The 27,711-nt window shown below is 35.4% G+C and overlaps 2 protein-coding genes across 4 annotated transcripts in view; one reads left to right on the plus strand and one right to left on the minus strand.

Annotated features, from left to right (window-relative positions):
* Positions 1–4,076: 4,076 nt before the first annotated feature.
* Positions 4,077–16,059, plus strand: LOC149076975 (uncharacterized). Its single transcript, XM_089244709.1, has 6 exons — positions 4,077–4,269; positions 9,295–9,393; positions 12,306–12,452; positions 12,632–12,807; positions 13,028–13,109; positions 15,921–16,059. The coding sequence occupies exons 1-6, from the start codon at positions 4,168–4,170 to the stop codon at positions 15,993–15,995; spliced, it is 681 nt and encodes a 226-aa protein (XP_089100835.1). The 5' UTR covers positions 4,077–4,167; the 3' UTR covers positions 15,996–16,059.
* LOC149076976 (uncharacterized) overlaps positions 16,053–27,711 on the minus strand; it is a 127,105-nt gene continuing 115,446 nt past the window's right edge. Inside the window, exons 15-22 of one of the 3 annotated variants that reach the window (XM_089244707.1) lie at positions 27,386–27,463; positions 25,693–25,806; positions 25,450–25,597; positions 23,579–23,617; positions 22,738–22,861; positions 20,713–20,845; positions 19,399–19,524; positions 16,056–16,550 (exon numbers count right to left, since the gene is read on the minus strand). In XM_089244707.1, coding sequence (XP_089100833.1) covers positions 19,441–19,524; positions 20,713–20,845; positions 22,738–22,861; positions 23,579–23,617; positions 25,450–25,597; positions 25,693–25,806; positions 27,386–27,463 — 720 coding nt within the window. In that variant the 3' untranslated portion in view covers positions 16,056–16,550; positions 19,399–19,440. Of the gene's footprint in view, positions 16,551–19,398; positions 19,525–20,712; positions 20,846–22,737; positions 22,862–23,578; positions 23,618–25,449; positions 25,598–25,692; positions 25,807–27,385; positions 27,464–27,711 lie in introns of all 3 variants that reach the window. The other 2 variants (XM_089244705.1, XM_089244706.1) reach the window with 2 other exon arrangements.

Raw genomic sequence — 27,711 nt, forward strand, 5'->3', positions numbered from 1 at the left:
AGAAGGAACCTAATTTTTTCCGGAAACTAGCTTTTCTAGAGATAAGCTTTTGGAAATGCAAAGAAAAGGAGGTGTGTTGACATGAATTAAGCAATGAATATCAGAGTTGCATTGCATTCCAACACTGAAAACTATTGTATTTACTTACTTTTATAACAATTGCTGTTCTACAATTACCTGTATGGCCAACAGGCTAGGTCAGGGGTGCATCCTAGTGCTATCCACTTGCGCTCTCTCTTCAAAATATTTTAATATAAAATATTTTAATAATCTTATAATATCGATGTGTAAAAAATCTGCGATAGTGAAAACACCACCATAATAAATCTTGCATTAAAAATGACTCCCCAGGCGGTCGCCTCATGGTTGATAATGTCTGCCTCTGCTACATGAGAAGCTCAATATATGTCTCGGCGTTATTCACAGCTGATGGTGTCTGCCTTTACTACTTGCGCAGCCGAAGATTCCTGCTCTAGAACAAGGGATGGCTTGAGCCCCTCACCTCCAAGAGAAGTTTTAGGAGGTATCTAGAAGGTAATGCTTACTTGCCGTCCGGATGCAAAGCCTCATATGACTCCCCTAAAGACGACGCTGGTGTAAGGGTGAATAGGCTTTAGCCTAAAGGAATTTGGGATAAACTTGAGTGTTTTATTCGTCCAAAGTCACTTGCCATTGTTTACCTACCTAGATGCTCTTGACCATGCATACCGCTTTTGAAGAAATTTGTTTTTTAGTCCAGATTTACTTCACATTGTTCTTAATTATGCCATATGACTTAACGAAAAGTCATCATAGTTTTCTTTCTTTTATGTTGCTTAATTTATCTCAAATCTCGACCGTGGACTTGACCTTGTTAACGCCAAATTCCTACCACAAGGTTTCCAGGGCACAAACTGGAGAAGTGAGAGAGAGTTTTGGTGCTTCAGCAATACCACACTAGAAATATATCTTTAGTGTGATGTTGGTTCTATGCCCTCGGCAAGTGTGACTCCGAATTCTTTCTTTGCCTTTATTTGACAGCTTCTAAAACCTACTGGGTGGGATTGGAGAAGAGTGTTGGGGGGGGGGGGCACCAAACTGCACCTTACTTGCTCTTTGCGATACAGTCTATTTTTGTTTCTGGTACAGTTGAATTCCGTTATAATGAGCTCCAAGCGAAATCACTTCGTTATACCGAAATTTCGTTATAATGGAATTCCAGATTTCTGCATTGCTTCTATGCAAACTTATCTGGGGGGATTAGAAAAGTGTTCGTTAAAACGAGATTTTCGCTGTAACGGTAACCGTTAAAACGGGATTTGACTGTATTATGGCTCCGCCTGTCAAATTTTCTCAAAATCATCGTTGTTAAGATATGGCTCGAAAAATCTAGAGCACTGGTGTCTTGTGATTTTTTTATTTTTCAAAATTTTACAAATTTATGAAAAAACTAAAGAAATGCCTAGGTGGCCGTCTCTCACAACCTGCCGCCCGGGTACACCCAATACCTTCTATAAAGCAGAGCTTGCTCTAGAAGGCGTTGGTACACCGCACTTCTTGCACCCTCGCTTAAGCAGCCTCTCAGTGCAGTCTTAACTCATGGTCCCACCTGGCTCAACTCGGTGAACTTAATGGCAAAGAAAGGGCCTCACGATGATGACATATGTCATATGATAAACAGCAGTAATATTATAATTTATATAAATAAATTATAGTAGTAGTATAATAGTTTCCTAATCTCGGAAACCTTAAACGGATATCCGTTTAAGATTTCCGAGATTAAGCATGCCACCTATAAACTTCTAAGCAAGCATTTCTGAACAGGTATAGTTGGGGCCTCAGGACAATCTCTTTGTCCGGGAGCAGCATCAGACTTGCCTCCCATGCTTGGCTATATTTGCAGCTGGGGATTCGGAAAAATCGATATGCTTTCTAAAATACAGGATAATTCTGAGAACCTAAACAATAAATCCTCCCATCCCAACACATCGCCCTAAATCCGCGCCTGCCCTAAGCCAACGCCATCTCTAGCAGAAGGGCACCACGCGAAGCTCGTGACGTCACTAAAGAAGTTATTTCACCTCTAGCTATGAGTAGAACCACGACCTCCTATATAACTAGGTTATCTAGGTGGTCGTGGTAGAACCCCTTTATACACAGGCCGACGCATCCGCCATTTTGGTCCTCGGTAGCGCGCTGCTCAATGTTACCTTACCGTAGGATCCTTAGGACGTCTTCCTTTAATATTATTAGAGTGTATTTGAATCATTTTTGTCAATTTTTTTCGAAATTACTGGTAAAATTCCGTGATTTTCGGCTTCAGAATGTTAAAATTCGGATAAAAAAAAAGGATTTGTAGAGTTTTATAAAGACCAATGCAAGAATCATGAACTGTGCATTAGAGCGCCAAGTTCCTCACAGGGAAACGGAGCTTCCCCATGCGAAAAAAGTGAAATTTAATTATTTTTTGAATTAAATTTTTTTACAATCATATTTATGACACATATTTGTGACAATGACGTTAAATTTTTGAACTAAATGATATTAATGAAAGTAAAAAAATCAGTAGAAAATAGCACACGATATTTGGCGCCATGATTTTGTGTTGTGTGTAGCATAGGAGTTATGGTGATTTTAAAATGCACAATATCATTATTTTTCTATTCCGTTTGATTATGGAGAAATGATGCGTAGGTATGATTTTTAACGAATAGAACTAGTTGAATTTTGAATTAATTGTAAGTAAGTTACTCCTGAAACATTTCTGATTGCTTAAGTTTTTGGTTCCTAGTTTGGCAAATTATTGCTACTTAGTAACGGCATATCGCTGTTTCAGAGAAAGATTTGTAAGTTATTTTATTATGCATTTAAAGCAAAAGACATGTTTAAGTCATAAATAGTTTATAAATTTTGAGATTTTTAATTAACAAAACAAGTCTAATTCGAATTAATTGGACGTCAGTCCCGCCATCTTGCTTGATCACTCTAGTGAGCTTTTCTGATTTGGTGACTTATCGCTTGTACGTGAGGCTTTCCGAACAGACGTCATAATCATCATTAGCATCACTCTGAGGGACAAACACTGGATGATCACCATAGAGATCAATGTTAAAATTGCCGCTTTTAGCGGAGAAATGCAGAAATTTAGTGTGGTTTTCCACAGCATCAATAATTTTAAAAATTGTATTGAATCTTTGGTTTTCGAAATATTGAGTTCGCTGAGAGATACAAAGCCCAGAAAATTGAATATAATATAATTAGCTAGACCCACTTTTGAGTTGGATGTCCATGCAACAACATTGATTTCCACTTTTTATTTATATCTTCTCAAGCGCAAAAATGAGAATTAATGTCTCCGTATTGTCTTATATTATCCAATTGAATCAATTCATGTGGTTTAGAATGTTTTGAAATTAATTATGGGCCCATATAAATTACATTGAAGAAATTCCGCGGCTTTTATAAAGCATTTTCTGAAGGAAAAACACTCAGATCGATAACTTAACTTATAAAAAAATTTTGAAACACCTAGCTCCCATTATAAAAAGAAAAAAAAACGATTCATTTCCGTTTCTTTAATTTAGATTTGTTTCTTTCATGATTCGCACAGGAAGTCGCCATATTGGTTACCTTGTATGTCCCTCAAGAAAGAGGGAAATATCACGTGATCCAAAAAGCCTCATTGGATATAGCACTCCGACGTATGTGATATCTTTACCTTTTTTTTTTTTTGCAGCATATCCAATGACTATTTATACAGACGCCTTAGTTGAAATATATTTTTCAGTGTCATCACGAGCTCAGGGCCCCATCTTAAGAGCATCATGGGCCCCCGGGCCAAGTGATTTTTCTGAGGCCCTCTACCTAGCAAATTCTCAAAAAATGCAACTACTTATCATTTTTCTATGGGCCCCCTCTCCCTTGAGGACCATGCGTTAAGATGGTACTGCACGAACTTCCTTCTGCTGGTGTTGCTTAAGCAGGCAAAATATGTGAATTTGAATCGCAAAAAATTTTACCTTTTAAAAAGACCGCGACTTGATCAATAGATGGCACTACCGACGTACCAAACCTATAAATCGGCTGTCAAAGCCGTCAGAACCAAACTTCGCTTAGTCACCGTCAATGTTTTTGTTTATCGGCGGTAACTTGCATTTCGTGTTCATCTTGCATCAGTGGTAGAGCGACATGTCAGAGCTAGAAATTTGCAGTCTAGCTTATGAAGGCAAATACGAAGAGCTTCGAGCCAAAATTGAGAAGGACAAAGCTTTAGTTCAGGCCAAAGACCAGGTTCGTTATATTCCCACCTCCTCGAGATACTTTATAATAATCATTTTATCGTGAATTACCATGACACATGGAGTTGTATTGAAATATAAACATTTCACCATTTAGTTCAACATTCCATCACTAGGGGTGGATGCCAGTTGGTGAAATTATGAAAATCGCCGATTTAAAATCAACTAATTATGCACAGTTGGAAATCATTTAACAGTGAAACTTCTATTAACGAGCAATTCACAAAAAGAGCAAACATTTTGCTCTTTGCCTATTTATTTTCCCGTTATTAAAACTGAGCTGATGGTGTTTCGCTTTCTTCCGCAAATATACAGTGGAAATTATAGGCGACATTCTTTCCTGTACAGTCTGTGGTCCGTGTGCCTCACGCTAAAAATGTGTACACGTGCGAGTGTGAAATTTACGATACAAATCTAGATTTAGCATTATAACCACGTGTATGTGGACTGGATTGCATTACTGAACGTGACTTTGAGGGGGGCTAGTTCATGAATAAGACAGCGCCCGAATGCCATGGTGGTAAGATGCTCGTCTACCATCATGAAGGTTACTGCCACGGTCCTAGGTTCAAACCAAAAGAAGGATATTGATAAGATATTTTCCCTAGCCAGTCTGAGGCGACTACTTATAGACAGCGCCTTCATTTTCAACCCATTTCATTAATGGCAGTAAATTGCAATATAGCGATATGGCCAGAGGTGGTGTGTGGTGAAGTAGTAGCTCGTGAATAGGAGAAAACATTTGTCAAAGAGATTTTGCCCTAGGGGAAATCCATGGGACTAGAGGTGCATGAGGATGACATTCAAGAACTACTCCAGTAACACACTATGTCATTAGTATATCAGATCAATATCAGTGCCACGTTCGCAGTGTTGTACTGATACTGGTCCAATATACTAACAGTATAGTGTGCTACTGGTAGGGTGGCCAGATGTCCCGGTTTTTTGTCCTGTCCAAAGAAGGCTTTTCGGACGCCTGTTTGTCCCGGTTTTAGCTTGTGCAATGAAATTGAGTCATTTTCTATATTTTTTCCAATTAAGCTTTTAGGTATTATTAAGTTAGATATTATGCTAGTAAGTTATTATTTGGATTATTTCACTGTTATGTTTTTGCGATATCAATATTTTATCTAACCAATGGATGCTGAACCCATTTTGAACCGCTGAAGCTGTATTTACATGTGCAATATTAGGGTTTGAATGGGGTGGTTTGGTGAATATAAACCTGACCGGCATTTAGTTTCCCACCCTAGGAAGAACTGAAAAAGATTTACACCCACATGAATGTGGGTTTTTCATGCATTTCATGCCCCTTTTCCATAATCTTTTGCAATTTTTGCTTCATTGCTGAGTGTGGCCTTGCCGGCAGAAGTCTTGAAACTGCACTTATAAATGATATTAAGCAAACTATAGACATGACCTCGTCTTTGTTTTGATCTGGGATGTAAGCCCATTATCTCGTAAGGTAGGAATTGTCTTTTTTAGGGAAAGTGTTTTCAGCATTAGTCTAATGATTTCAATCGGTTTTACGTTATGCACTTGAGTGTAAAACACTACTGTGAAAGTTCACACTAAAAATATTTAGAATCCTTGGAATGAATTCATGAATTTTACATTGATTGCTACGGGAGAAAAAGAAGCTATTTTGGTTTCTGAACAATTCGGTTTATGAACAGACTTCCAGAATGAATTAGTGAGTTTGTAAACCGAGGGTTGACTGTTCGTAGCAGCATAGACATTATGAGACAAAGAGTACTAAAGCCCCCCATTAATTTATGAGTACATAATGCAACACATCTCGCTTGTCGTGGAATGCACCCTTCAATTACGTATATACGGGATGTCTTATAACCATGGCTCCAATCTTGATGTTTTACTCATTTTTGCACCTCTGTGTAGAAGTAGTATGATAATATTTTCATAATGCATTGTTAGTTTGCAATTTTACACTGTAATACCCGCCCAATGAGAGTTTTAAGAATGTCCTGGTTTTGTTCCAGTTTATTCCAGAATTGAATTTGAAATCTAAAATTGTGTGTGTGTCTGTATTTAAGTTTTTGTTTTACCTGGACTGGAAATATTTCTACAATATTTTAATATAAACAGCTGAAAGACATTATAAATATGCTAATGTTTTGCATATATAATGTTTTTCAGAAAAAAAAGTCATTTTTTCAAACACCACCTGTTTAAGTGTCTTTAAACATTGTCTATCTCTCAGCACTGAGGTGTTACATGGTTTGGCATAATTTTTTAAAATTAAAATGCAGAGAGAAGAAATTTTGTGGCACAACATATGGATAAATTTTGGTTATTTTTGCGAAAGGTTCCATGTTGTTGAAATTAATATTCGAGAACAAATAACTAAAATTGTATAAAAGCTCTCGTTCAATTGTATAAATATGTACACTGATCGTAGGGATGTTTCTTATAGGAAAGCATGGGAAGCCGTGGTTTGTTTGGGCTTAGTTGGTCCCTTTAATAGAGCGATCACTGGCTTCATCTGGCAACCCTGACTCCCCATACTTTCTCAACGGACAGGCTGGTCACTTCACCTGCTATTCTTTCCTCTATGGATAGTGGTAGACTATGGCCAGGAGTGTGTGTGTTGACTATAGACAAACTCAACCAAACAGAATGCTTTGCATTGTTCTGCAACGAGTCCTCGGCTGACTGGAAATGATCTGCAGTAAAAATTAAGCTTGTTAACCGAAGTTCCATTGCAAAAATGTAAAAACGTTCTAAAATTATGAAATCAAAAGCTGTCGGTATGGACTTTATAGTACTTGTACAGCAGTTGCTGTTTATTAGAATTGATAATGTTATCATTCGGGTATTGTTATCACTTTTGCTAAGTACGGAACAGGCTAATATCATAACATGGGATAAAAAAAATTAATAATTATCAAGGGTTTTCTTTTTTTTCTTATCAGTTTTTCTTAGTTGAAAGATATTTGTTTTTGCATATTTTGAAGCTAAGGTTGAACCAGACTCACTTTTTCCTCTATAAGTTATCATTATCAATCTGCAAGACTGTGAAGGTGGTCATAAGGTTAGAATAGCTATAGTATAATCCCCTTTTGGCGATGTGTTGAAAGCTGGGCTGGAAGACATCTCGGCAACGGGATAAGTCCAGTGGCAAAGTTCTGGTGATGTGTTGATTATTTTTTTCTTCGGCAAGAAAAACATTGAAAAGCATGATGAGAAGTTTATCAAGAGTGAAACAGGGTCATGCATTTGTACGTCTTTCTTGCAGAGGAAAAAAATTGCCTACACATCGCCAAAAAAGGGGATAACATTATGATGATTGGGACGAACAAAGATGTTTAAAAACAAACGATAAGAACATTCTCAGGCTAAATGAGGGATCAAGATTAAAAATATAACATCCTAGACTTGATACAGGAAAAGCTAAAAAAATACCTTTTTACCTATTAAGTTAGATATTATGCTAGTAAGTTATTATTTGGATTATTTCACTGTTATGTTTTTGCGATATCAATATTTTATCTAACCAATGGATGCCGAACCCATTTTGAACTGCTGAAGCTGTATTTACATGTACAATATTAGGGTTTGAATGGGGTGGTTTGGTGAATATAAACCTGACCGGCATTTATTTTCCCACCCTAGGAAGAACTGAAAAAGATTTATACCCACATGAATGTAGGTTTTTCATGCATTTCATGATACTTTTCCATAATCTTTTGTGATTTTTGCCTCATTGCTGAGTGTGCAAGGGCGTAGCCAGGGGGGGGGACTTGGGGGTCTGGTCCCCCCCCCCCCCGAAATGTGAGAAAATGACCGAAAAAAGGGAAAAAGATGGCCAAATCCATTGTTCTGTCACTTTGGTCCCCCCCCCCGAACGAAATTTCTGGCTACGCCCCTGTGAGTGTGGCCTTGCTAGCAGAAGTCTTGAAACTGCACTTATGGATGATATTAAGCAAACTATAGACATGACCTCGCCTTTGTTTTGATCTGGGATATAAGCCCATTATCTCGTGAGGTAAGAATTGTCTTTTTTAGGGAAAGTGTTTTCAGCATTAAGCTAATGATTTCAATCGGTTTTGTGTTATGCACTTGAGTGTAAAACACTACTGTGAAAGTTCACACTAAAAATATTTAGAGTCCTTGGAATGAATTGATGAATTTTACATTGATTGCTAAGGGAGAAAAAGAAGCTATTTTGGTTTCTGAACAATTCGGTTTACGAACGGACTTCCAGAATGAATTAGTGAGTTTGTAAACCGAGGGTTGACTGTTCGTAGAAGCATAGACATTATGAGACAAAGAGTACTAAAGCCCCCCATTAATTTATGAGTACATAATGCAACACATCTCGCCTGTCCTGAAATGCACCCTTCAATTACCTATATACGGGATGTCTCATAACCATCTCTCGCTCAAATATTTCAGAGATCTTGTCCACGCTTATCTGTGACTTCTGACTTTTGTAGTACACAGGTTCTGTTGTACAATGGTCAGGGGAAAAAACGGAAAAACTGAGTTGTCCCATGTCCATACATCCTTTTTGACAAAATATGATGTACAGTCATTGTACTTGAAACCAGGACCTTTTTTGATTTAGTTATCAATCGGTGCTATCAGGAACCTAGATTCCTGATGTGATAACATTGTGTGACTTGCACTGTATTTTAACTTGTTCACACTTTCGGCAATGAGATCTTTGGGGACTTGTCCAAGTGTGTTCTACTTCAAAATGTCGACTTGTTTAACCTGTTTCCTGTTCAGAGTCTTCCTCTGATGAGAGCATATTTCTTCACCGCCTTTCCTAAAAGTATTTAAACATTCCCTTCGATTGAATCATCTGCTTCCAATCTGAATGTTTAAGTGTGCACATATTCATGAGTTTACAATTAACAGTCTCGGTTGAAAGAGGCTCAATGTATCAGTTCTATAAAATGTATTTAACATTTTGCGCAATACTTATGGAACGTAACTTGTGTTTTTGTCATTTTGCTTTGCACCTATAATGATTTTCTGCCTGGTATTTCAGTCTGGAAGGATTCCTCTTCACTGGGCTGCATCTGGAAGCAAGACAGATGTTACAAATTACTTATTACAACAAGGTTCCCCTGTCGATGCTGCAGATGATGTGAGTTGCACACTGTACGAGTTTTCGCTTTTCAAGTTTTTTTTAAAAACAAAACTAGGAGGGAATGGTAGAGTGTGTCTGAAATAGATATAAATATACTGCCAAACCCTGTTATACTGCCTCCTGATGTTGCACTAAACTCGCTGAGCACCAGAAATTTTCAGGAAACAAATCTTCCATTTCTAGACCTTGTACATGTTAAACCGAAATTTGATATAATGCCAAACTTGTTATAACATCAGAATTCCACAAAATAAATGGTCATGTTAAATGGGGGTTTGACTGTAGGTGCTAATGCTTCCAATTTACCCGGAAACAGGATTATTTGGTTTTAATCAAATGGTTTAAAAAAAAAATCACATAAAAGTGGCCTAAATATAAGCTCACCAGACAAAAAATTAGTGAACCCTTGAAAAGTCACCTTAATACTGTGTAACTGCACCTCTAGCCTTGATAACAGCCTGGATTCGGTTAGGAAGATAGTCTACAATGTTCTGTAGCTAAATTGCATCCAGTTTAAGCCACTCGCTGAGGATTAGTTCATGCAAATCCGCCAAATTGTGAGAATGCTGATTTCAGCGTTTTACCCGCTTTTCCCAAAAGGTCCCAAAGATTTTCAATGGGGTTGAGGTCAGGCCGGTCGAGGTTTCATAGGGTGTGTGAGTGCTCATCACACCAGTCACATATGTGATCAGCCCTGTCAGCTTTGCTGTTCATCTTGAAAAATAGGGTTGTCAACAGCAAACTCATCATGGAGATGCTGACTGAAGGGGCAACACCTGATCATAGATAATGTTATATGTATAAAACATTTTATCCTGAAAAAGGTGTTGCGATTATACATGTGATGTGAAGCATTATGCTCACAAATATATTTTATTGGTTTTTTTAATTATGTTGCACATATAGAGAAATACACATTGTTTCATAAAGAGGTATATAATTTTATGTGCTGGATAACAGTAATAGTTGAAGACACGAGCCACAACTGTGATCCAGATTAGGCAGGTATACTGATAGAGTTCATGTTCCACTGTTTAGGCAAGTGACATAAGTGATAGTGCATGTGCCACATGACTAGTCTGTTCTAGTGCAGTGTCTGTGAAGAGCCTGAATAGCATGGTGGCAAGATGCTCGTCTACCGCTATGAAGGTTACCCTCAAGTCCCACATTTGATTCCAGGAGCAAGAGTATAGATAACAAGATATTTTCCCCAATAAGCTTGAGGTGACTACCCATAGATGGCGCCTTCATTTCCAACCCAACTATTTACAGCAGTAAATTGCATACAGCAATATAGCCGAAATTGGTGTGGGGTGAAGTAGTGTCCATAAATGGAGCATATAGCCTTTTTTTTTCATGAAAAAATCATAATTAAAGGCTTTTTGCAGGATATTCTAAGTTTTTGGTTGATGCCACCCTTTACTTTATTATTCTTCAATTATATTGAATGTTGTTGTACAAAAGTTAGGGGTTTCGTTTTGCTCAACTCAACGTACATAAAATGTCTTCACTGCAGATGCAGCAATTTCCACTGACGACTACTACAGTGATCTCTCACTTATCCGTTGGTGCAAGAAAAAAGGAAAATATGCATAAGTGAGAGAGGCATATAAGCGAATAGTATTATTAGGCTATGATATATATCTTTGACTAAGAGTGCAGAAAATTGTCTTATAACTAAGATAAACGTATAAATGAGAGGGTGTGTAAGTGAGAGATCACTGTACTCTTAATCATACATACACTTCGTAGACATTCCTCAGCGTAATTTTTAATGAATTGATACATACCAGAAGGTGTTTTTTTAGTGTCTTGTGTGTGTGAACATATTTATTTATGTTGTCAGAGCTATACAAGTTTCGTGTTGCTGCCGTGTGTCTTTAATATTAGAAGTTAAAGTGGCAGGTGCCCGAATTTTCATGTTATGCGAGTATCATGTTGAAGGTTTGCTTGCTCTCTGCAGAGAAACATTTTCAAATGTAAGACACATTCATATTTGTACCTTGAAGTTGGAAAACCAAGGAAAAAAAATTTTACTGACTAATCACATGACACACCTGCTATGGCCTACTCCCACTTCCCTTAGTAGTGTGATGAGAACTTTATGAGTATAGTAAACTCCTTCTTGCTGACACCTTTCTTTCCTTTGAAACAGCATAACTCTGGTACATCGCCAATTTATTACTGAATGAACTGTGCCGGAAGTGAACATGTGTATCTAAAAGTTTCAGCGTGTTTCTTGTGTTGTGAGTGAATTTTTAGTGCTGTCATCTATTTTTCAAACTGTGGGAGAAGTGTACTGATAGAGTATTTGTACTGTTGTAGGCTTGTTGCTGTCTGAGGCTTAGCTGGGAGATTGGCTTGCAGTCGCGTCTTGAAGTTGAGAACCACTGAAAATTTTTGCTGGCACTGGCAGGACAAAACAGTTTGTCCATAGAAGAAGGTTGACCACAAAAACAAAGAAAGAAAAGAGTTATTATTGAAGAAATTTAAGGAAAAAGAAATTATTATTTGGCTATAAAAGAGGGATGAAAGTGATAAGATGAAAGGGGTTTTACTGTACTTCTACCAAACAGAATGAAGTTGTGTCCATGTCCTCCATCAATATTGTTTTAAAGCATCTGGAAACTAACTTACTTTTAACCTGAATTGTTTTTGAAATATTGTACAGTGAAACCTTGATATAACGATACTTTGCGGACCAAGAAAAGATATCCTTGCAGAATAATTATTGTTATATCAAGAGGCAGTAGTTCAACATTACAGTATCGACATTTCCAATCAAAACTTAAAAAAATATCATTGTAGATGGATTTATCATTATATCAAGTGTATCATTGTCATGATGTTTCACTGTGATTATAATTTTTGAAATACTGTAATAATAGTCACATTTATTAATTTTACAGTCAGGTTGGACACCTCTGATGATAGCTGCATCTGTGGGACGAGCGGATATTGTGGCTGCTTTGATTGGCAGAGGTGCTGAAGTGAATGCTCAGAACCAAACAGGTCAAACTCCTCTGCACTATGCTGCATCCAAGAATAAAATTGATGTTAGTAATGAATATATGTATCAACCATGGATACTTATTCATATTCCAGAGTTGTAGAGAAAATATTGCGGAACAACCATGAGAGAATCATTGTTTGCATTCAACATGAATTATTCTTGGATTGTGCAACTCTTGTTCAATTTCTGTGGAGGATAATTTTTTAACATATTTTATTTCAGGTTGCCGAGATTTTGCTCAACAATCATGCAGAAGTCAACATAGCTGACCAATACGGTTCTACTCCTCTCCACAGAGCGGCGTCTAAGGGCAATGTTCAAGTGATAAAGCTTTTTCTTAGTGGCTACAGCAACCAATTCGATCTGAATTCTAAAGATACTGTTGGAAATACTCCTATGTAAGACACATTTACGATGAATAGTCGTATTGAGTCAAGTTAATTATCGAAGTTAAATTAAATTCACTAAATGAAATTTGATATATACAAAATGTCATGAAAATTCAAATTATTTCAGTCTTGCTTTCTATATTATAGATGCGTCTGTAAAATTTTAAGCTGTATGAAAGTTGTGATTTTCTGCCCCTCTTTTTTAATATTGCCTCTTTGTATTTTCTAGGCACTTGGCATGTGAAGAGGAAAGGGTGGAAGTAGCAAAAATGCTTGTTGAGGCAGGTGCCCGTTTAGACGTGGCTAACAAAGTGAGAACCGTTTTGCTCGTTTTACATATTCAGAATGTGACTGACAATACCTCATGATACATAAGTTATTATATGCAAGTTATGTATTTTAGTTTATCCAATAGAATTTGTTGTTCTGTGTTAGCTAGATTCATAAGATCAATTCATCCCTGAAAGTTACTTGCACTACCTTGGAAAACGGGCATCTTTTGTAAAAAAAATTCCTTGTGTAAAATAATGGTCTCTTTCACTTGCTCCATGCTTCAAAAGTTATTAGTACTTGCAGGGTTCTTCCTAGAGCTAGGATTTCATTGATAGATTTCAATGCGTGTGTGAATTTTTATTATGCTCTGCATGCAAAATTTTGCCAACTGGGAAAAAATTCCAAAGAAAGCATGACACACACTCAGACTCATACGAAATTTCAATAGCATGCCACTGTGTAATGTATTCTATGCATACTAAAAGGTGTGTCACTCACAGTACAGTTTAACGTTGCTGTCAGTTCTGACTCTCATTACACTGATTTTCAACCAGGCCCATCATTTGAGGAGGGGAGGTCTGGCTTTAAAAAATACAATAGACATGGTGTGTGTATATATACACATGCATGCAGTCTAATCCTGTTATAGCAAACACCAAGAGACTGGAGAAATTACTTCGTGATAAAATTTCCTTATAAAGGAATTCCAGGTTTTTGCATTGTTCCTATGTAAACTTATCTGGGGGATTAGAAAAGTGTTCATTAAAATGAGATTTTTTTTTACTACAACGGTATATACAATATATATATATTGAGTACATGTTCTTGGGGCCCCCCCCCCCCAAAAAAAAAGTTGAAATGATAGGCCTGTTTGCAACTTCCCCCCATATATCAATAAATAGAAGGGTTTTTCCCTTTTTTTTTTTTTTATAAGATTTTTATAGAAAAGAACAAAAAAGAGGAATAGTTGAAACTATACAAGCAGATTATTTCACTCTTGACAAGGGAACGCCCAATTTTATAAATTATTTTCTCTTTCATATAACACCCCTGACAGAAAATGTTTGATCATCATCAAAAACACTAGCAACGCTATGTTTAAAATGCAAAAAATAAAAGTACTTTTTTTCTCAGAGTGAAAATTTTTGAGGGAAAACATTTCAAATATGGAATGAAAGAGAAAAAAATTCTAATTTGACCTTGAGAACCAATTTATGAACTGGCAACACTCGGGGAAAAAAGTGTTTGATCATGTGGCAATAAGTGTTTGTGATCACTGTTTCAAAAAAACATATTGGCTTGAAATTTGTAAATGAAATAATGTTTGCATAGTTGCAGGGTAACCAGATTATGTATAAAAAATGAATGTGGAATGGGTTTTCATTACAACTTTTTCTGAAGCACTAAAAGATGGCTCCCAAAAGATATCTTTCTGATGATCCCTTTAAAGCTTATAATTTCCATGTTGAAAGATGGAGTTACTCAAAGGGAAGTTGCAGGATTGTTTAACTGCACTCCAAGTACTACTATCTGTTTTTGGAATAAATATCAGAGAACTGTTAAGAATTGACCTCTGGCTCATTGTACACTTGGAATGATGAGGTGAAATGAAGGAAAACTCATTGCCCTTACCAAGAAGAATCATTACGCCACAAAATAATTGAATGCGGAGTGAGCAAGCAAAGTTCATGGTATATGTACTTTAAGTAAGCTTCCATGAAGAGAGAGATTTAGGTACTGGAAATAAAGACCTAAACCTCATTCAAATTAGCAGCAGAGGAGGTCTCGATTGCAATGCCGTAAAAAATTACATCAGCTGTGAAATGAATGCTTGGGAGATACCTCAAGAAACTGGAGATGGCTACAATAATCTCATACAGCTCAATGATGAGCGCATTGATAAGAAAGCAACATGATTTGCTTCGTTGTTTGTGTAACTTTGGACATGCCTGACAGCCAACAGACTGGAAAAACTGCATCGTGGAAGCATACTATAAGTTCTACATGAATATTGTAGAAAAATTTTTGATTGCAAGTGTTCACAAATGGTTTTGGGGTTAAATTAACTTTGCATAACAAGACAACAAAGCGTCTTGCAATCGTGGCAAAAAACACTTATATTCCTCTATTTTTTCCCAAAGATCTATCCAGTGTACCTAGAGCACAGCTAAACAATCTTGTACTGTCTCTTCCAACATGAAAATTATCAACTTTTAAAATTCCAAGTGTTTCAGAAAGAGTTAAAAAATATAAATGGAATATCTTAACCCACCTGGTAGTAGTAAACTGTAACACCATTGGCATGTTTAAAAAGAAATACCATAAACATGTTCGGGGTAAATCGAGAAGTTATCCATACTTAGAATAAAACTACCAATAATATTTTATGTATATATAGTTTTATAATTGCCTTTTTAAATGGGTATTTTTGAAATATATGATGCCCATTACAAATATGGATATCTTTGTCTGACACCTTGTATTAACATTGACACATTTTTTATACATTGCCTAGTTACCCTGCTCCTGTGCAAGCATTTCATTCACATATTTCGAGCTAACATATTTTTTAAAAAAATATATAAACACTCATTTCTGAGAAAGCTCTAATTGAACACTTTTTTCCAGGTGTAGCCAGTTTTTAAACTGATTTTTTAGGTTGAACGAGAATAAATTTAGGAATTTTTCACCAAAACTTTCCACTCTGAAAAAAATGTGTTTAGAATTTTTGTGGATGACTACTTTGTGCTAGGGGTTGAAAGAAATAACTCCCATATTGTAAAAGCAGCTATCTCAAAATGGTTGAAATTTGATATTGTTTCAAATTTTTGGTTCATATTTATTTTCAGGAGAAAAAGACTCCATTAGACATTGCTCCGCCTCAGATCAAGTATCTATTCAGATCTCTGGACTATATAGAATAACAGCTTTTATTTTGTGTATTATCAGTTTTGTATGCAAATAAAGTAACAACACTTTGTATAATGATTTTGTATCTTTATTGTATACAAGATTCACAAATTCATTTGAATAAACTCTAAAATCAGAAGCGTAGAACAAATTTTAATTGATTAAATCTATATCTTTGTACACAAGCGATAAATCTATAATTTAACAATATTATTTTTCGATGCCTACATTAAAATTCAATAGCGATAATATATCTACAACTAGAGAATTTCTGATAAAACTCTGATATTAAAAAATAACTTGAGCCTTATTATCAAAATGGGAATAATATATACATTCATATGATACAGACTAACATTGAAAAATGAGGTTGATCTTCATGTTGCGAGCCTAAATACATATTTTCTCCTTGTTAACACTATTTGCTCACAATTTCCACCATTAAAATTGCACTGGAACCGGTTCTCTTACGAAGAAATGCACCAATATTCAAGCGTCCCATGACCTGGAAGTCCAGCAGATATTAAAACCAAACAAGATGCTTGGTGGGCCTACTGGCATTCAAGCTCCTGAAAAAAAAATTACATCTATAATCTAGATTGAAATTTTTTGCACATAAAATCACTGATAGAACTTTTTATGGTTCAAAATGCATCATTAAGCCCAGAGGAGGTTTAAATGAAATCACTGGTTGTCGCAGATGTTTAGCAAATAATTATAACTATTAAACTTAAATTAATTTGAAATTGTTTATGTTTATATAAAATAAGGTCTTGTCTATAATATGATACAAGTGATACTATATATTTTCTTTGGTAATTTTTTTTTTTAAATTTCTATGGCTGCCAAAAATTAAATTTATAGCACAGCCTCCTGGCTGTAACAAAAAACTACTAATTCAGTTATACAGGGCATTTTAGCTCAATGGGCTGAAAAACATGCTCTTCATAGTAATATCTCGGATTCCCATGTGTTAAGCAGCGGACGTTCATCACTCACAATAAAATAAATGAAAATAATATAATAGTTATGATTGTACAAAGCCACATTATTACTTTGAATGATACCAAACATGCAGAGATTGTGAGATAACATTAAGAATTAAAAAATTAAGATATGCAGTTGGCCACCACGTTGAGGGGTTAAGGCCAGTATTTTTCTATAAAAAATTTCTTTGACAAGGAACTTTAGCCTGTTTATACCCCCCCCCCCTTGCACTTTGAATTCCATTTTGATATTGGATATGTTGAAACCGCACCAATTGAGTATTCAAGATATTTTTTTAAATGCATCAACAGGAAGTATGACACTGGACAATAATCAGTTGGAAACAGCAAAATATGATTCACATTAAACTGTTTTCTAAATAACTAAAGAATCACGTGCATGTAAATAATGTCAACAATGTAAGGTGGAAAACAAAAGTGCCTACGAAATAATAAAGTATACCAACTTCAAGAGTTCATTTATAAACCAGAAATGGCTGCTCTAGAATTTTTTCGATGTTAATCTCCAAGTAGGGTTGTCGTCTATATGTGCTAAAATATACATCTAGCTGCAGGGCTAAAATATTATACAGAGCCAAATACTCACTGTGCTCAAATGAGTGCAGCGGGTACAAATAGGTTAATAAGCTTGACAAAGAAATATAGTGTAATGGTCAATTTCGATAAAAGACGTGTTTTGTCAAAGTTGCTCTCTATCCAATATTTGCCAAGATTTTTAGGTGTTCAGGGAGCTGAAAAGATCTTATATGGTGAAACCTTACTGCAATGCTATTCTATATGATGATAAATACCTCTACAATGATATTTTCTCAAATCTTGTTTAGAATTGTCTATAGTCTATTGTTGAACTCTTGATACAACGCGATATCCTCTACTATGATAAATCCCTCTATAACAATGTTTATAAAGAGATTTTGAAACCTGCGGCAAAGATTTTTTATTTTGCTCAAAATAATCTTTAATTTATTTTTGACTTCATAAATTGCTTCGTTCCCTCAGGGAAGGCATCTAATAACAGGTGTTTTGTAATTACATGGGGGGAAATCCTGTATTACAAAAAAAACCACTTCAATCACTTTATCACAGAAAATGTTGAAGTTATGTCTCTTACACAGAAAGCGGCAATACCAACAAGTGCAATATGGTAAACTTCTTTAAGAGGCGATGCTTGTGAATGAATTTCTATTAATCAATTTCCTGTTTTTCGCAGGGAATCAAAATTTCAAATCACATTTTCTGATGGTACAAACAATGCAGAATTACAAAAGCTATGTCAACAACAGCATACATTTGACGGTACCTGATGACAATATTGCCTCTCGATATAATGATAATCCCTCTCTGCAATGATGTTCTTTCTTGATCCGCGCAGAGTATCATTATATTGGCGTTTCAGTGCATGTGAATAACAGAGATATGTTTCTCCATGATGCCCGATATGCTGACTTCAAAAACAAATGGGTGTTTATAAATTATATTCTTTTAAATCGAAGCCATCATAATGAATGCAAATGATAAATTTGCTACAGCAATTGGTCCATAGCTATTTACCGGTAGCAACACAAGTAAACTCAAACTAACCAAAACTATAAAAATATATTTTTTGTAGCTAAAAGAATTCTTTTATACAATGTAATATGACTGATTTGTTGTCTTAAAAGACAATTTATAAAACACATCTGAATAAAAGTTTTATAAAAGATCTTTGTCAAAGATTTTTTATAGTGTAATACTGGCCAAAAAGATTATCCACTCTTAGCTGTAAAGTAGTTTCCGAAGAATCCATGCGACAAACTATAGATTTAGAAAAGAAAGAATAAATAGGTTCCCACAAATTCTAGAAAAATCTATTATTGGTGAATTTTCTTTGTGATTGATAAATTACATTTATGTAGGACTTTTTTCTTGCAAAGAAAAAAAAAATTGGCCATGCCCACTTTATTTTTTGATTTGTCATCCCTTTGTTTGAGGGATATTGATTTTATAAATAGGAACAAGATTCTGTGTACTTAGTTCCCCTCGACAGAATTTTTTGAGGAAAAATTGCTAAAAATAATCTTTCACTTTTTTTACTTTTGTTTCTGAGTGAGCTGCCTACTACCGAGTGACATAGTGAGCAACATTGTGAGTGAGTTACCTGTTCACTCATTTTCTCACTCGTTCACTCACTCACTTCATCATTGACTTAATCGCTTATTCATTCATGTCAAACTCTTGTCTGAATTTTCCCAGCGATGAATTTTGCATTCTGTGAATTTTCCTAGCAGTAAATTGCATCACAGTAAATTGTTGTCTGTGAATTTTATAAAAAATGCATAACTCGAAGTATTGCTATAGTAACATGATATTCAATGATCTGTTCAAACTTTGACATGGAAGATGAAAACTGGCGACATGTATCGATACATACCTAATATAAAAGACAAGAAATCTGCCTGATATCTTGCAAAAGCTACACCAGCTCTTCCAGTTTCTGCATAGCGTCAGAAGCTAAATGAGCTTGAAGCTGTTTGTTTCTAGCTTTGAGTTCGACCACCTGGAAAAATATGAACTTATTAAGCCTCATCATTCAGTCAAAAATAACCAAGATTTCCTTTTTCTTATTTCAAGACCAGAAAATAATGAATATAAGCATTTCTTCTCTTAAATACTGATACTCTTCTCAGAAATCCTGGAATCATTTTTGTTACTGATTGCATGTCAATTCAGAAACTCCAAAGTTTGAATTAAAAAAAAACAATATTTAGTTGAAAAAATTCCCAAAATATTAAATATACATAAATATGTTGTATTTTTCTAAGTATAAAGAAACGTTCCCTAATGTACCCCATGTTTTCGGATTCTTGGAACGTGCTCCAGAACAGTAGTGTAAATATAGGTCATGCTGTCTGTGCGCGGGAGTGTATAGAAGAAACCCATATATACTCGCACCAGTTGAGGTTTGTCTTTTGCAAAGGGTGGCAGCAGCTCTTATCTGCTCACACCGATTTAAATAAATTCTCATTTTTCTTGATGTAGAATTGCTGCAGAGTCTACGTGTCATTATTTTAATTTAAATACTATGCATTCAATACCACATGCATAATATATATACTGGATCTGCAAAAAGTCTGTAGAAATTTCAAAAATACATAAAAACCGAAAAAATAACCGAAATAAAAAACGGTTTGCAGGGTTAGCATTGCTAGGTCACTGGATTTTTTTTAAGACAGGGAGAAAAAAACCAGCGGATAGGTGCCGCTGGTACGAGCGGTATGGGTCCCGGGTGTATTGATCCAGCCCATCCAATCTGTCGGAACTGAAAGATGCGATCTGCAGAGAGGTGTCATGTATGCATCCGGACCTGCTGCACTGTGTCGTTGCTGGATTTGTGACTCGCCTGCAATGTGTTATCCCCTGTGGTGGTGGTCATATGAAACACATACTGCTATAATAAACAATTTGTAGGCATTCTGTTCGTTATTTGCGTATCTTTACTTTGACTTGTGTACGTCAGTGTCACCTATCGGCTGTTTCTTTTATCTCCTGTCTGAAAAAAATTCCCATGACCTAGCGATGCTAACCCTTCAAACCGTTTTTTACTTTGGTTATTTTTCCGGTTTTTATGAATTTTTTAAGTTTTTTTCTCCCACCCTGTGTGCATATATATATATATATATATGTATAAATTTGAAAGGCTGTTAATTCACAGTATGGTAAAACATCTATAAATATTAATATTTACCTGATTATTGCATAATTTCAATTCGTGTGCCATTTTCTCTATATTCTCTTGAAGAGTGATATTTTCCATACATTTATTGGAATATTTTTCCGTGATAGCCATCATCTCCTGCTTTATCTTTATCATCTCCACCCTGAGGAAAACAGGACAAACGATTTGGAAAAAATATCCTTGGACATAGAAATACTTTTTGCAAATCATTTTCAGCAGCCTGATTATTATTTTCAATTATCCCACAAGCGATTGGAACAAAGGATCACAAATACTGAATGGCAGTTCTTATGTAGCACAGTGAAACTTCAGCTTATGAGTGATTTGCAAGACGAGCAAAAAATAAAAAATCATTTTTTGATGGAAAAAGTGATCTCTCTTGATATCAGTAGCACTCACCAAAAAAAACTCCTACATCAGCACTATTCTACACAAATCTTTCCATATTCGTCTCGCCTGTCGAGCATCACATGATCAAAATAAAATCACAAAAAAATCGGCAATTCGCTTTTACTCTTTGCAGGCAAGGCCACTTTAACGAATTAAGTTGCTATGTTTAAGCATTTTTTGGGTGCTTTTTTATTATTTTTAATGAAAGACAATGGAATATTATGTTGTATGCTTATGTGTATCAATGGGATCTTTCAATAGTTTGAGGGCACTTGTTTGATTTGGGCCCCATTCGTTAAGACCTCACAGACTTTCACGCGGTGGCATTCCTAGCATATAAGCCTAGAAAATTTGTGTACATAAATGTGTAAATATATGTACTGTATATGGATATAGGATGTTATAAACAAGTTGCTTTATCAAAAATGATTTTTTTTATTAGAAATTATTATTGACCTTGTCAAGAAGAATGAGAAATCCAGTGAGAGAGACACGTGTGTGTGTATTGTATACATCCCTTTTTGTTTATTTGTCTGAATTTTTTGTCTTTGTTACATGTTCTGTTTAATAGGGAAAAAACATTGTCTCAACTTCCTGTTAGATGTTAATGCAAGTGCAGTGCAGGATTCCTTGTTCTTGAATATCATTTCATAAATACTTGAGCCTTCAATATAAAATACAGTAAACTCTCAACTATCTGGCTTAGATATAAAAATACATAATTCTCAGTGTCCCCAAGCTGAAAAAAAGCAGTTTTGGGATGTGGCTATGCAAAATCACACACAAACCACCATTAAAAATTCTCCATACTCGTATATTGAGTACATTATAGTACTTGTATATCGGGGGGGGGGGACACAATAGATGGGAGAGTCCAGGGTCTACTGGAATTAAAAATACAATAATTTTAAATAAATCAACCTGAGCATCTTTGAAAAGAACTATGGCTGACATGAGGGAGATAGTTGTAGAGCAAATTATTTGAGTTTTGATTTATTTCCTATAGGGGAAGTTTCGATATACGAGTGTTTCAGATTATGAGTATATTCACTATTCACACAACGGATTATGCTCATAAACTGAAGTTCCACTCTAGTTATTTTTGGCATATGTGGACCATAGAAGGAGGTAAAGTTTTATCTTTCTTCCTGCAGGTATTCCTTTTCTGGTTCAATATAATCAATATGGATCTGATTGTTTGATACACCATTTTGAGAATCATACAAACAAATAGGAATCAAATAGGAATAAATCTTAACAAGAAATGTTTCATTATGTGTAAACGGTTTAACTGCTACATGTTTTTGATGAGATTGAACATGCTTATACGAAAAGTTGTCACCGTAATCCATGCCAGATCAACTATAGTCGAATCCCATTATAACAAATGCCAAGAGACAGGAGAAATCACTTTGTTATAATGAAATTTCACTATAAAGGAATTCCATTGTTCCTATGCAAACTTATCTGGGGGATTAGAAAAGTGTTCATTACAACAAAATTTTCGCTATAACGGTATTTGTTAAAACAGGATTCGACTGTAATTTAGGAATGACATTCCTAACTTTCTAATGAATAGAAACCATTGGAAATTGCATTATGTTTGGTCATAAATATAGATAACTCATATGGATGTGAACGTACTCGTAGCCCTTTCTGAAAGTTTCAGTTTCAAACCTGGCTGTCATCTTCTTCATGAATTCTTCCTTGAAAAGTTGTACTTGTCTCTGTAGCTCTTCTTTGTGAGCTTTCCGAACAGCTTCTAGTGCTGAAATAGTTAGAACATAAGAGTTAATGAAAAGTTTAAATAATGCATACAAAATAACTAAAACTAGAGCAGGGGTTCTTAACCTTCTACAGTCGTGACCCAAAATCAATGCCTCAACCAACTTTGCTACCCATTGATCTATTTTTAATTTAAACTCTTATCAAATATTTCTGATTAACAAAATGTTCAGTTTTTAAAATAAATTAAACATAATGTTCATGACGATACAGTATCATGACGTTTCATACAGTTTTTCATCAGACATATTATACAATTCATGATGATTTAATGGAAGGGCCAACAAGACTTGAACCGATGGACCCACATCAAACCATGATGCCCCAAATTATTGAAAACTGTCACAAATTTTAAGGTTATTTCTTTCATAAATCCTAGAATTTTTCTCTGACTAATTTCTGATTATTTATCATTCATTTCAGAATTATTTTTTATTAGTTTTAGAATTAAGTTCTTTTATTTCCAATCCCCATCATATTTGAATTTCTAGTCATGTTCGTTTAATGTGTTCATAATTTTACATTATAGAATGCTGAAAATTATGTCATGCCATGTTTGATGTCGAACCCTCCCCAAAAATACTGTACATAAAATCTTTCTCAAGAAAGCCTCAAAACGTCTAGGTCAGAGTAAGATGCCTCTGAAACCAGTGATGCAACAAATGGATTTATAATTGGATTGTAAATAGAGTCTTTTTACCTATCTCAGGAGTCTCTGCAACCCATAGGTTAAGAACACCTGAAGTAGAAGTAAAATGTGCAACATAAGTCAATAAAGCAAATTGACTAAAGCATTTCTTAGAAGAAAATTTTCTTTGAATTTAAGATGTAAAGAAACAGTGGAACCTTGATAACTCAACACCCGCAGGGGGATAGAAAAACATGTCGAATTGAGCAGATGTTAAGTTAGCAAGGTTTAATTTCATTTCACCTTTAACAGTTTTTAAAAATTGTTTATGTCTGCATATGTGCCTGTATATTGTTGAACACAATTCTACATTCCATCATTCACAAATGCATAGAATATTTTGAGCTGCAATTTTCTGTGCAAAGTTTTCATATTGATAATAATCCAGAATTAGTGGGAAAGAAATATTTTGCCTGCTGGAAGATCTGTTCTTTGTGAATTCTTGACTATATATTTCTCTCGTTCAAAAGTTTCAGAAACCATTCACATCTCTTGTTTTCGTAAGCTCATAGGTTGAGATTTTGGGTACCAAACAGAGGAATAACAGAAAGTAAGCCTTCCCAAATGTTGTGGGAGAGAATCTTCGACACATATTAATAAAAAAAAGACAAAAACAATGAAACAGAATTTTGCGAAATGCACAAGAATAATGCTAAATTTTTAGAACTTATCAACATATCAGTGATTTCTGAAAATGAGTTGTGATAATGCAATAAAAATCACAGCAGACTTGAGTGGAATTTGGTCATCATGCACACACATTTAGAAAGATTTTCCCTCCATTGAATTTAGTATTAAGCTAACCATTAGAATAATAAATTTCAAGTTATTGGGATAGTCGAGTTATCCGCATGTCAAGTTATCAAGGTTGTACTATATTGAATGTTTTATCTTGATAAATTATTAAAATAACATTCAAGCAGAAAGAAAAGCTTGTTAAGCCCTTCAATCAGCTAAAGACCACAATGACTATCTGATTACAGTAGAAGTAAATATGATATAGTATATAACATGCACGTGAGAAACAACATGATACTTAGATAATACAAAAATTCAGGCATTTGTAATTTTCAAAGATGATATCACTCTCTGTTATTACTATGATGATTTCGACAGCTGGTTGATGCAAAGATAAATCCAGGAAAAAAAACTCAACTGGTCTTGCGGGGAATCAAACCTACATCCTCTCACTTGCTGGGTGAGTACACTAGACTACAAAGCTAACAAATTCTCTTTCCTTTGAGCTCATGTGCACTGAACAGGACCATACATGGGCAGCCAGACCTAACTCAGGCCAAAGCTCACAATTTCGCTCATGTGTGGATAAGTCGCCATCTGGTGGCAATGTCATGTCAGACAGTGTCTGTATTAGGTATAAATATGTTATGTACACAATGTCATGCACAAATTTGTTAGAAATTCTGCAAAGGAATGTTTGCAACGTGCATGCATGCATGGTTAAGTAATAACCAAGCCCTGTCAATCTGAAAATAATGACATTTTTACATAACACAGTTGATCAAGGTCAGCAAATATTATTTCAGTTCTGTTCAAGACCGTAGCGGGGGGGGGGGGCAGACTTGGGGTCTGGTCTCTCCTGAAATGACTGAAAAAAGAAAAAAGATGGCCAAATCTATATTATTTTATCACTTTGGGCCCCTCCCCCCTGAACAAAATTTTTGGCTACAGGCCTGGTTCTGTTCGTTTTGCTGTCAGTTTCATCTAATATTTCCTGATGATGGCGATCACTAGTGTTAGAAACTTGTCAGGTCTATATTCAAACTAACATCAGTCCACTTGGTCTAAAAATAGTAACTGAATTAATTCTGCGAATTGGAGAGAGGTTTGTTCAATTTTTCCTTTATTCAAGCTATTAGACTCACCAACAGCTGTCGCCTGAGCTTCGTCTGCAAGAACTCGTTCCCTTTCTAAGGACAAATCATCCAGCTCCTTACGGTGTTTTTGTTCTAACTCGCTGATAAGTTTCTTATGAGCAGCTTCCATGGCCTCCAAACCCTTTTCACAGAGAACCTACAAATAAAAGTAAATGCCAATTCAGGATCATTTTCAATAACAATTACTATGAACTCAATGCTGGTAAGATAAAAAAGAGAAAACTGACATACTTTAAGCTGATCAATCTCAGCAATGTAGCGGGATCTCCACATATCATTCTGAGGCAGTGCAAGTTTCTGTTCATAGCGACTTTGAAGGCTTTTCAGATCTTCACTGTAACAAGTCTGTAGAAGTGAAAAAAAAATAGTTTCAATATGTTGTTTGAAAGTCTTGTGAATAGGACTGTCTAAAATCAATACAGTCAGAGAGCCGTTTATAAAAAAGTCAGAAAAAAACAGCAAAACTATTTGCTATATGCAAACTTTGTTACATTCATACCAGCTTGAAAAATGATGTGCTTGAGCAAAATGACGGGTATTTTTCAATAATCTGAGCGTTTTTAAAATACACATAGATAAAACTTATATTTTAAAAGAACGTTGCAATTTTAAAATTTAAATCTTATATACAAATACAACAAATACAAATACAACTACAACGCCACAACAGGCAAATTGCCCAACGAGGTGGCTGACTTAAGAACATCATGGATCCCCGAGCCCCTACCTACTACACCACACATGCACCCCCCCCCCCCGCGGAACCCCCCAACGAATCTGTACATGCGGGAATGTGCGTGTACGTGTAGTGCAACCTGACGTAAAATTTGTTTCTGTGTAATGCTTGTTATGTGTAGTGCTGTCATCTGCCCCCAGTTTTACTAACTATGAGTGAAGTGTTATGGTTGAATGATTTACCGTTGTAGGACTGTTGTTCTCTGTGGCGAGACTTTTTAACGGGGAGATCGGCTCGCATTTGCGCCTTGAAGTTGGGAACCACAGAAAACCAACTTCAGCCGACCACCACTGTGGGGTTCGAACCCGGATCCTCGCATCAAGAGGCCGGCACTATAACCACTCGACCACCACAGCGGCGATTAATACAATACAATTAATACATTTATGCAATTAATACATCAATGAAATAATTTGCGAATCATTGTGCCCCCTCCCCTCGGATATTATTGTGTGTGGATGTGAAAACCATTTTTGTGTTAAAAATCATTTTTACCTAATATGCAAGCAAAATACAATGCCTTTCTGTTTACCAAGGGGCTCAATCGGTGGAACATTTTTTTTGTCCCTTGTCTCAAAAATTAACTTGTACACTAAAACACCACCACAACCAATGTGGCATTAATGTAGCAAGAAATTGGCAAATGTGCACTAAAGGTGTTTTAGAACGTAGATTCTACGTAATGAATAACCTGCCTTTTCTTCCTAATGAGGTTTTTCTGCAAGCAATATGGGATTTAACTAAGAAAATTAAAGTAAAAAAAAAGTAAAGAAAAGAGTACAGATTCAAAGCTTACAGTACTTAACTCTCAAGACTATAATGTCTTCTAGAGAAAGAAAGTGGGGGGCATTACCATTAGTTTCATTGCATTGTAGAAAAGTGTTTACTGACAAGCAGATTTAGGTAAGGTTACAAAGAAATTTATGAAAATTCTTTTTGAAAGCCGGTTGAAAATTCACTATTGGCATATTTCGTTGAAGTTTGTGTTCATTATAAGCAATGAAATAAGCATATGGTAAGCAATACTAAATTCAATGGGCATGGATAAACATTGTTATATGTGGAAATTCATAGTATTTATGTGCTAGTTATAAGTAAGTCAGACTGTATAATAATGACAACAAAGTATATTTTGTGCCCTAAATTGACATTCAAACAGTAAAATATATGTCTGTAAGAACAACTTACCTCCATATTCCTAAGCATCTGCTGTGCTGACTGCAGTTCCTTTTCAAATTTTTTCTTCTCCTCCAGAAAATATGTTTCCTAATACAGAAATATATAGTTTTTTGTAAGTCATCTTAAGGAAAAGAAATAATTTTAAATTTCTCAATACAGTGAAAACTTTATTATTTGCCCCTTGAATATCCAAAATTCACTGTCGACTGATGCAAGTTTTCTCAGTGATTGAGAAATTTATCACCAAAGTGCAAAATTCTCCTACCGATGAAAATTAAGTTGTTAACGAAGGCAAAAAAAACATTGAAAGAGCCAATAAGCAAAAATGAAGCTTA

This window comes from Pholcus phalangioides, unplaced genomic scaffold, assembly GCF_987345545.1.
Source record: "Pholcus phalangioides strain wild (caught in Gottingen) unplaced genomic scaffold, Ppha-v1.0 ptg000015l_1, whole genome shotgun sequence".
NCBI lineage: Eukaryota > Metazoa > Arthropoda > Arachnida > Araneae > Pholcidae > Pholcus > Pholcus phalangioides.

What these genes read in the sequence shown, in the direction of transcription:
- LOC149076975 (XM_089244709.1), top strand. Translation starts at nt 4,168, where the DNA reads ATGTCAGAGCTAGAAATTTGCAGTCTAGCTTATGAAGGCAAATACGAA. An exon ending in ACTGTTGGAAATACTCCTAT is followed by an intron (nt 12,808 to 13,027) that starts GTAAGACACATT and finishes TGTATTTTCTAG; the next exon opens with GCACTTGGCATGTGAAGAGG. An exon ending in GTTTAGACGTGGCTAACAAA is followed by an intron (nt 13,110 to 15,920) that starts GTGAGAACCGTT and finishes ATTTATTTTCAG; the next exon opens with GAGAAAAAGACTCCATTAGA.